At 41.8% G+C, this 11,439-nt stretch overlaps 1 protein-coding gene across 5 annotated transcripts in view; it reads left to right on the top strand.

Moving 5' to 3' along the window:
* Positions 1–9,482, top strand: part of LOC122558518 (adhesion G-protein coupled receptor G5-like) — a 70,725-nt gene extending 61,243 nt beyond the window's left edge. For all 5 annotated transcript variants that reach the window (XM_043707197.1, XM_043707195.1, XM_043707196.1 and 2 more), the window contains 3 exons: positions 623–716; positions 7,310–7,587; positions 8,828–9,482. In XM_043707197.1, the coding sequence (XP_043563132.1) occupies positions 623–716; positions 7,310–7,587; positions 8,828–8,907 (452 nt within the window). In that variant the 3' untranslated portion in view covers positions 8,908–9,482. The remainder of the gene's footprint in view (positions 1–622; positions 717–7,309; positions 7,588–8,827) is intronic.
* The last annotated feature ends 1,957 nt before the right edge of the window (positions 9,483–11,439 follow it).

Genomic DNA, 11,439 nt, shown 5'->3' with positions numbered 1-11,439 from the left:
CAATCTAGTACTTTGCCCCCAATACCATGCGCCCTAATTTTGCTCACTAACCTCCTATGTGGGACTTTATCAAAAGCTTTCTGAAAGTCCAGGTACACTACATCTACTGGATCTCCCTCATCCATCTTCAGAGTTACATCCTCAAAGAATTCCAGAGGATTAGTCAAGCATGATTTTTCCTTCTTAAATCCATGCCGACTCTGACCTATCCTGTTACTACTATCCAGATGTGTCGTAATTTTATCCTTTATAATAGATTCCAGCATCTTTCCCACCACTGAGGTCAGACTAACTGGTCTATAATTTCCTGCTTTCTCTCTCGCTCCTTTCTTGAAAAGTGGTACAACATTAGCCACCCTCCAATCCGCAGGAACTGATCCCGAATCAATCGAACTCTGGAAAATAATCACCAATGCATCCACGATTTCTCGAGCCACCTCCTTCAGTACCCTGGGATGTAGACCATCAGGCCCCGGGGACTTATCAACCTTCAGACCTAACAGTCTCTCCAACACCAATTCCTGGCAAACACTTACCTTGAGGAGCCTATTGCTCACTGTTCTTAATATGATCTGTATTCTTTAAATGTTAATGATTGCAAATCATTTTCTTTGACTGATAGGCCTTCCTGCAATTGTGGTGCTTATATGTATCGCAATACCAGACATTTATGGCGAATTTGTGATTGAGAAACAAGACGGGAAGAATACTTCAATGTAAGTCTTTGTAAAAGGCAATAATGCTAGTATTTGACTCTCCTCCACTTCCATGAGAGTTTGAGGAGGCACTTATTTCCAGGGAGGAACTGGGACAACAATTTCCTAGGATCAAATTCAAATGTGTATGACCTGGTTTGAGACAACTGATGGAACTATGCTATAATTTGCTTCTAATAGTTGCAGGGAAATCTGCCTGTGTTCCTGCTTCTGATAGGGATCCACTGAGCATTGGGGGGGTTTGTAACTCAGTGAAGGCAGGATCAGACTACTCTTACGGTAAAATAGCCTTTCATGTTCAGAATAGAATTACAGAGGGTGACTGTGTGTATGCAACAGGAAGCTGGTAAGGAGATTTTGGAAGACAGGAAAAGGAAATTATATAATCGCATAGCTGGCTTGGACAAGAAGTGACTAATCTTGTTCTTTAACAGGATTGAGTTTTAGTTTGTGAAATACTGTGCAATTTCTGTTATTTCATTACCAAGTAAGTTGCAACAACTATGATGAATGATTTGTGAAGTGACATGTGCAATTGAGTGTGAGGGAGTTGAAATAAACACTTGGCATTCGCCAGGTTCTTACTCCTGTTATAATCCTACACTGAATCTACATGGAGAGGACAAGATTGAAATCATAGCAGGCTAAGCTGACAGAACATTAGGTTTTATTGTGGTAGGAGTTGGATGCAAGAGTAGAAACGTTATGCTTCAGTTATCCAGGGCATTGATAGACTGTGTCTTGAGTACTGTGTACAGTACTGGTAACCAGACTTACAGAAGGATGATAATGCTTTGGAAGCAGTTCAGAGGAGGTTTACTAAACTGTAGATGAGCTGATTGTTTTAATGAGGAAAGGCTAGACAGGCCTGCATTCTCTGCAACGTAGAAAAGTCAGTGGTGAATGAATTGAGATCCTGAGAGGACTTGAGCAAGTGAATTTTGAAAGAATGTTGTGGGACTACTTAGAACTCGGGATCATGGTTTAAAACGAAGGGGGTGCCATTTAAAACAGGTGAGGAAACAGTTTTTCTCTCTCAGATGGTCATGAATATTTGTAATTCCCTTGCTCAAATGGCAGTCAATGCAGGATCTTTACATATTGTTCAAGTGGAGGTAGATAGATTTTTGATGACCAAGGGAACGAAAGATTGATCAGGGACATGCAGGAATTTAGAATTGAGATTAAAATCAGATCTTATTGAATGGCAGTGCAGGTTTGAAGGGCCAAATAACTTCTTCATGTTCATAATGTTCATAAATAATACATTCAGCAAAATTTCAGTTTATAGTGCCCATTTCAAACTAAAATCTGTTCAGCAGTTTGGGCTGATTGGAAAATAACTTGGCCAGGCATTCACTGGAAACATAGTGTGCAAGGACACATACAAAAGAATAAAATCATGTTAAAGCCGGTCGAAAGAATTCTGGCAAGTACAAGTGTTCTGGGTTGGAGAGAAACTTACATTGACAGCAAGGCAATCCAGTGGCTTACACTGACAGTGAGGCAATCCAGTGGCTTACACTGACAGCGAGGCAATCCAGTGGCTTACACTGACAGCGAGGCAATCCAGTGTCTTTCACTGACAGTGAGGCAATCCAGTGGCTTACACTGACAGTGAGGAAATCCAGTGGCTTACACTGACATCGAGGCAATCCAGTGGCTTACACTGACAGCAAGGCAATCCAGTGTCTTTCACTGACAGTGAGGCAATCCAGTGTCTTTCACTGACAGTGAGGCAATCCAGTGTCTTACACTGACAGCGAGGCAATCCAGTGGCTTACATTGACAGTGAGGCAATCCAGTGGCTTACACTGACAGTGAGGCAATCCAGTGTCTTACACTGAAAGTGAGGCAATCCAGTGTCCTATATTGACAGTGAGGCAATCCAGTGGCTTACACTGACAGTGAGGCAATCCAGTGCCTTACACTGACAGTGAGGCAATCCAGTGGCTCACACTGACAGTGAGGAAATCCAGTGTCTTACATTGACAGTGAGGCAATCCAGTGTCTTATATTGACAGTGAGGCAATCCAGTGCCTTACACTGACAGTGAAGCAATCCAGTGTCTTATGTTGACAGTAAGGCAATCCAGTGTCTTACACTGACAGTGAGGCAATCCAGTGCTTAAACTGACAGTGAGGCAATCCAGTGTCTTACACTCACAGTGAGGCAATCCAGTGTCTTACACTGACAGTGAGGCAATCCAGTGGCTTACACTGACAGCGAGGCAATCCAGTGGCTTACACTGACAGTGAGGCAATCCAGTGGCTTACACTGACAGTGAGGCAATCCAGTGTCTTATATTGACAGTGAGGCAATCCAGTGGTTTACACTGACAGTGAGGCAATCCAGTGGCTTTCACTGACAGCGAGGCAATCCAGTGTCTTACACTGACAGCGAGGCAATCCAGTGGCTTACACTGACAGCGAGGCAATCCAGTGGCTTTCACTGACAGTGAGGCAATCCAGTGGCTTACACTGACAGCGAGGCAATCCAGTGGCTTACACTGACAGTGAGGCAATCCAGTGGTTTACACTGACAGCGAGGCAATCCAGTGGCTTACACTGACAGTGAGGCAATCCAGTATCTTACACTGACAGCGAGGCAATCCAGTGGCTTACACTGACAGTGAGGCAATCCAGTGGCTTACACTGACAGCGAGGCAATCCAGTGTCTTACACTGACAGCAAGGCAATCCAGTGTCTTACACTGACAGTGAGGCAATCCAGTGGCTTACACTGACAGCGAGACAATCCAGTGTCTTTCACTGACAGCGAGGCAATCCAGTGTTTTACACTGACAGTGAGGCAATCCTGTGTCTTACGCTAACAGCGAGGCAATCCAGTGGCTTACACTGACAGCGAGGCAATCCAGTGTCTTACACTGACAGTGAGGCAATCCAGTGTCTTACACTGGCAGTGAGGCAATCCAGTGTCTTACACTGACAGTGAGGCAATCCTGTGTCTTACACTAACAGTGAGGCAATCCAGTGGCTTACACTGACAGTGAGACAATCCAGTGTCTTTCACTGACAGTGAGACAATCCAGTGTCTTATACTGACAGTGAGGCAATCCAGTGTCTTACACTGACAGTGAGGCAATCCAGTGTCTTACACTGACAGTGAGGCAATCCAGTGACTGTGGTCCATGTTGACACCAACAACAGAGAGAGGACTGGGAAGAGATCTATTGAGGCAGTATGTGCAGCAAGTGGCTAAATTATAAAGCAGGACCCCAAAATGTGATAACATCTGAATTATTTGCTGAGCCACAAGAAAAATTGGCATATCGCGAAAAAGATTAGAAATGCATAGCTCAAAGGTCACTGTGGGAGAAAATGGGTCTTTATTCATGGACACTGGCCCCAGTACTGGAGAAAGTGAGACGTGTATCAATCTTCACCTAAAGCATGCTGGGATCTCTGTGCTAATTCGGATAATGAGTGTGGGTAAAGATGGCTTTAAACTAAACAATAGGAGGGAAAGAGCTGGAAATGTGTTGCTGGAAAAGCGCAGCAGGTCAGGCAGCATCCAGGGAACAGGAGAATCGACGTTTCTGGCATAAGCCCTTCCTGAAGAAGGGCTTATGCCCGAAACGTCGATTCTCCTGTTCCCTGGATGCTGCCTGACCTGCTGCGCTTTTCCAGCAACACATTTCCAGCTCTGATCTCCAGCATCTGCAGACCTCACTTTCTCCCCATAGGAGGGAAAGACCAAGTGAGGAAAGATGTGATGAGTCAGAGAGGGAGGACAAGCCAAGAGAACAGGGTAGTGTTCAGGAAAGTAATAACTGGAAGTGACAGAGTGTACCACTGAAGTGTGTGCCAATAGTCAAGGCTAGAGGTCACTAAAGTGTAACATTTGGAACCGGATTAGATAGCGCTGCAAAAAGATCGAAATAGCTATTGCTAACTGGAGAAATGCCTGCTGAAAGATAAGGGTAAGGAGTTCAAAGTTCAGGAGATCCAGCAGCTGTGGGATTGCACCGAGCTAGAGGAGGATACCATTGCTGTGCAGAAACTGATGGCCATCGCTGAAAGAGAACCAGATACAACATCCCCCCTGGACCCTGCCACACAGAATCCACAAGCACAAAAACAGCCCCCACTCAGCATCAGTGCTCTGGGCAGAATAATATGGACCTGAACTTGAAGCTTACACAACATTTAGAAATAATAGGAAAAATGCGGACGGTGGCTTTGTTAAGTAAAGATCAGTTGAGCATAATAGAGATGGGTGACCTGAGTCAGGAAGGTGTGGAAACAGTTTGGGTCGAAGTGATAAGTACTTACAGGAGGATGTACAGAATTCCGAACAATAATTAAACAGGGGCGAAAAGAAGGACAGAATGAGAGCTTGTCATAAAGACACAAACATAATCATGGGAGATTCTAATCAGCATATGAACTGGAAAAGTCAGATTCAAATGTATTCCAGATGATGCATTCATAGAATGTTTTCTGGAACATTCTTAGAACAGCATATTCTAATGCTAACCAAAAGAGCGGTTATACCACACCCTGTATAGTGCAATCAGATAAGATTAATTGATGATCACATTGTGAAGGCGAGGTACTGAGGAAGTTATCACAACTAAAGACTGACAGTCCCCTGATCCAATTAGACTTTATCCTAAGATGCTGCAATAGTTTCATTTTCCAAATTTTACTTAATATTGGAAAGGTCTCATTCGATTACAAAATAGTGAATATAATGCCTCTATTATACTGAGGTTTGATACACTGACTGATTATTCTACTTAAACTTGAAGAATGTTATTATATATTTTAATGAACATTAGATTTCTGTGATAGAATATTTATTTTTCTTTGCCATTGTTACTTATGAGCCTACAAGTTTTAAGCAATAAGCAGAATACTCAGAAGTTAACTTCCAAATAGAACTTTTTGTTTGGACATTAAAGTGAAAATGATTCAAACGAGGAAGGAGGTAGAAAACAGGTAACTACAGACCGGTTAGCTTGATGTCTGCAGTAGAGGTAATACTGGAATCCATTATTAAGGTGTTTATAGCATGGCACTTATTATGTAATTTAGCAGAATCAACATGGCTTTGAGAAAGGAAAATCATCTGTGACCATTTTATCATAATTCTTTGAGAAATAAACAAACAATATGGATAAAAAAGAGCTCATAATTTCAATAAGGCACTTGACAAGGTTCCACATCAAATGTTGCTACATGAAATAAGAATTCATGGGCTCAGGGAATAACATATTAGCACAGATATAGGACTAAGGTAAAGCTAAGGAACCACAGTTTTACCAGATCACAGAGACACTTTCACATTAGAGGGAGACGACTGGTGGGTGCTTAACCTAACAGTCACCACATCTCAGGCAAGGGTAAAAGTTGAGATGGAGAATCCTTTATGGTACCTTCAGCCAGTGTGGGAGTTGAACCCCACGTAGAAGCAAATTACTGCAAGAATCTGTACTGAAAACAACAAATGTTGGATTTATCACAGCAGGTCAGACAGTTCGATGCAGAGAGAGCAAACTAGTGTTTTGAGTCTAGATGACTCTTCATCAGAGCAGAATTAAATTGTTGGCATTATTCTACACTGCAAACTAGTCATCCAGCCAACTGAGCTAGGTGGCTATCAGGGAACCATAGCATAGACATAAATGAGTCATATCAGGGTTGGCAACCTCTCACTAGTAGAGGACTACAAGAGTCAGTTCTTAGTCCTTTACTACTTACTGCCAATACTGATGATTTAGATGAAGGGACCGAATATATGGTGATAATTTGATAAGAAAGTAATTGTGAATGGGACATAAGGAGTCTGCAGAAGGGTGTAGATTGGTCAAGTTGTGAGCAAAGTTTGGCAGATAGACCGTACTGTGGGAGAGAGTGGTACTTAAAGTATATTTAAATGGAGAGTGATTGCAGAACTCTGTGGTAGAGAGGGATCTGGGTAACCTGGTTCATGAATCACAAAATGTTTGGTGTACAAATTGATTAGGAAGGCAAATGGATCATTGTTGCTTATTACAAGGGGAATGGAATATAAAATTTGGGCTGTTTTGCTCCAGTTGTATAGTGCATTGGTAAGATCACCTCTGGAGTACTTTGTACTATTTTGATCTATTTTGATTATTTAAGGAACAATGCAATTGCAACATGTAAGATCCTGAGGGGAGGGGGGGGGGCGGGGTGGAGAGGGGGTGGATCCTGAGGAGATTTGACAGAATATAACTGAAAGAATGTTTACCCTTGTGGAAGAGAATAAAGCTCGGGGACACTGTTTAAATATTGGGGATCTTCCATTTAAGACAGATGTGAGCAAAATCTTTTCCCTTCATGTCTGTGGATCTCCCTTCCCCAAAGAACAGCAGAGCAGAGTTATTGAATATTTTTAAGGCAGAGGAAGACACATTCTTGATTAACAAATGTATCAAGGCTGATCAGGTTTGGCAAGAAAGTGGGGGTGAGGCACAATAAGATTAGCCATCATCTTAGTGACTGGGATAGCAGGCTCAAGGGGCCAAATGGCCTTCTGCTGATCCTAATCATGTATTTGCATTCAAAACGTAAAGTACATCATTGAATACTTCTTTCTGAACAGGTGCTGGATAAAAGAAAAGGTGGTTCATTACATTACAAACTGTGGCTATTTCAGCATTATATTCTTTGGAAATACAATAATACTAATCACAGTCTGTACCAAGCTATTTTATCTGAAAAGACAGCGCACTGAAGAACAAGGGTCTGTTTGGAAGGATCTGTGGACAATCCTTGGCCTCTGTTGCCTATTGGGCATAACCTGGGCTTTGGCTTTCTTTTCGTTTGGACCACTCCGTCTGGTTGAAATCTACCTGTTCACCATCTTCAACTCCTTGCAAGGTTAGTCCATGCTCTGGTGACTGACTCCCTGTCCTGACTCGAAATGTTCACTCTGTTTTCCTCTCTGCAGATGACACCAGACCTGCTGAGTTTCTCCAGCACTTTCTACGCTTGTTCCAGTCAATGCTCTGGTGCTGTAGTCATATCATGGTAACAAAGGACCGATGATAGTGTTAATTTTATTAAATGAATTTACTTCACATAATAGAGGACTGGGTTTTAAAATGAAGGTCAGGAACCCAATGTTCAGATAATTTCCAGCTTCCAACCCTGACTACATCCATGTCACTCATGCAATGTAATTTTAGAATGTGAATGTTTAAATTAAGCCGCCTCAGAACCCAGAACTCAGAATTGTAGTACTGAGTAAAAAGAAAATCTGCGTTCCTTGAACCAGGCAGTCCTCTGCAGTAAGGAATTCCACAGATTCACTATCCTCCACGAGAGGAAATTCCTCCTCATCTCTGTCTGAAGTATATGAACCTTATATCTAAGATTATGTCCTCAGCTCTTAGTCTCACCCACAAAGGGAAACAACCTTTCTGCATCTAAGAATCTTGTATGTTTCAATAAGATCACTTCCAATACTTCTAAAATTCCAATGAGAACTGGCCGAACTCAGCCTCTCCTCATCAGACAATCCCTCCATACCTGCTATCAGCCTAGTGAATCTTTTCCAGATAGTCTGCAATGCCAGTGTACATTTCCTTAGCTAAGGGCCCCAGAACAGTTCGCAGTGTCCCAACTATGGTCTGACTAGTGGCTTGTTTCATTATAGTACAATGACTGTATTGGTGTGGATCTGGGCACCCATGTGGGCCAGACCAGGTAAGAACGGGAGCAGATTTCCCTTCCTAATTGGACACGCATGAAGCAGATGGGTTTTCATGTTGACAATGTTCAAGGTTAGAGGAGGAGAGGTAGATGATGGTGGGGGTCAAAGTAATAGGTCAGAGAGAAGGGTGGAGCAGATAGGTGGGAGGGAGATGGACAGTTAGGACTGTTCAAGAGGGCGGTGCTAAGTTGGGAGGTTGGGACTGGGATAAGGTAGGGGATGGTAATGGGGAACCTGGTGAAATCCATATTGATTCCACGTGGTTGGAAGGTCCCAAGATGGAAGATGAGCCATTCTTCCTCCAGGCATCGGGTGATTAGGTTTAGTGATGGAGGAGATTAGGCCATTTTGTGTCAACAAATAGAGTAACTAATGACCATGTCATTTTTTTAAAAACCTTTGCAGGATTTTTCATATTCCTGTGGTATTGGGCTATGAAAAAACCAACGAAAGACGAAATATCAAGTTATACAACCTCAACATAGAGAAGAAATGGTGAAAGTGAAATAACTTGCCTTCCATTCACCTTTCGAATGTGTTTCAAAACAATCTTTTGTTTTTAAAAAGAATCCTACCACTTGTATATTGTGTGAAATGAGTACAGTTGTTTGCTTTATGTATGGGTTCAGCGTATACTCAGAATCAGCACACAAACGTCCATTACCCCTTAGCTCTGAGAACCATCTATTCTGAAGGCCATTGCCAATATAAAATTAAATGACTTGTCAAATGCTATGTCAAATCATGCCCATTAGATGAGGGCTAATGATCAGTTGAAATGAGGAGTTGTCTCAATTCCAGCTGCTGTAAAATTATCAGAATTAGTTCCGGTTGATCAGCAAAGACTTAAGCAGTAGAGAATTGAGAAAGCAAATCCTTCAATTTGTTTGAAAGCTGCAAAGGCTAAACTAATAGGTGGTGGAGACAGTGATATAGTGGTGACGCCACTGAACTCATCATCCAGTCCCCAGGTAAATATTCTAAGGACATGGGTTTGAATCCTACCATGACAGATGATGAAATTTGAATTCAATAAAAATCTGGAATTCAAACTGAGCCTCAGGACTGAGATGAGGAAGATTTCTTCACTCAGACTAGCAAACCTGTGACAGTCTCTACCACAGAAGGCTGTGGAAGCCAAATCACTCAATCCGTTTGAGACTCCAACACTTTTACTTTTCAAATGCACCAAACATCTCAATTGAATCTATGAACCCTCCCGTTTCATCTGAGTTGGATTTGGAGAGTGTAAACACTGGCAAAGAGATATTAAATATACTTTACACTGAAAAGTGGGATCCAATCATCACCACCTTCCTACCTTCATTCTGATTGTCTTTAACTTGGAAGGCTCAAAGATAGCCTTCCCAACTCATTCTGTGATGATGAGGCCTAACTTTATCCTGTTATGCATATAGGCCACAATATAATAGTCAAACAACTAAAATTCTGCCCAGAAAATAAATGACAGTTCAAAACCCACTAGAAAGCTTTTATTTTAGCTGCTTTTTTTTTGTGCTCAGGAATATTTCATACTTTTGGGACCAATGTGCAGGACGCAATTTCTCTTCTTTATTGAGTAATTAAAGAAGTGTGAGAAAGCATTTTCTGGAAAGTGCTCTCTAAATTATCAGAAGCATTGACACACCTTATGTCAAGACAATGTAGCATTATTTGTTTGATACATTTTTGATGAACCCACGTAGGAATCCCTACTGTCTCCAATAGTTAGCTTCTGTTTACGAGAACATAGTATGTATTGTATTAGTTGACTGTTTGTGCAAGAGTTGTTAAGTGGCTGCTTAGCTAAAAACAGTATTGAAAATTATTTGAGTCAAAAAAAGCTCAAGATCCTATAACATAACGGGTGATTAATAAATTGTCCTCTGTAATCACTTGCTAACGTGTACTATTGTCTACCTAGGAAATTCTGTATCACTATCGGAAAGATGTTGTGAAACTTGAAAGGGTTCTGAAAAGATTTACAAGGATGTTGCCAGGGTTGGAGGATTTGAGCTATAGGGAGAGGCTGAACAGGCTGGGGCTGTTTTCCCTGGAGCGTCGGAGGTTGAGGGGTGATCTTATAGAGGTTTACAAAATTATGAGGGGCATGCCAGGTGCTGGCAGGTGGAACTAGATTGGGTTGGGATATCTGGTCGGCATGGACAGGTTGGACCGAAGGGTCAGTTTTCATGCTATACATCTCTATGACTATGACTCTATGGTCATAGCTTCTGTGGTTCTTGTCTAGCTGATGAGTCTGATCATACAGCCATATCTCCACTCCACACATTTTTAATAGAAATAAGCTTTACTTAGAACAATTGATTATATTGATTACAACTGGACATATGCAGGTGAATGCAAGGAACTTGAGTTTGACCATTTCAGAAGATTGTGATGCCACTCAGTTTGTACCTCAATGAATTAAATGGAATATTGCAAATGTAAGTGATATCTTGTAACTCTTAAAGAATAATAAAGCATGTGCACATTGGATCAAAGTTCTCTGTAATCTTTGCGTATTAAGGACCAGTCCTAAAACACATCACTCACAGGTGGTAATAGGTTTCTCACAGTGAATCACTGCTGAGAGGTTTTAATTCAGAATTGGAGTTCTGAAGGTGAATTCCTTACAGTTATTTTCTTCAGTGTCTTGAAAAGGTTGGAATCTCAAAGAAAATGGTAGAGCACGGATGGGACCCCTTTAAATACATGTTCCTGCTCCATTCCATAGTACGGCCCATTGTTGGTGTGGTACCTGTCCTAGCACAGTGATAAGGTTTATTTGATTATTACATGTAGACATTCTCCTTTTAAACACAGGGTAGATAAAAGAAGCCTGTTCTGCAGTCTGCCTGCTGGAACACCTCCGTGGTTTCATTATTGGCAATCAAAGGTAGACTCAGATTCTTTTACTAACAAGTCTCACTTGGGTTACTGAGCAGTCTTTGAGTATGCTATGAAGAAGCACTGAATGTCCTAAAATCCAATACATGTGTTATGGGTGAATAGGT

This window comes from Chiloscyllium plagiosum, chromosome 17, assembly GCF_004010195.1.
Source record: "Chiloscyllium plagiosum isolate BGI_BamShark_2017 chromosome 17, ASM401019v2, whole genome shotgun sequence".
NCBI lineage: Eukaryota > Metazoa > Chordata > Chondrichthyes > Orectolobiformes > Hemiscylliidae > Chiloscyllium > Chiloscyllium plagiosum.
This window is presented reverse-complemented; position numbering and strand designations above follow the sequence as displayed.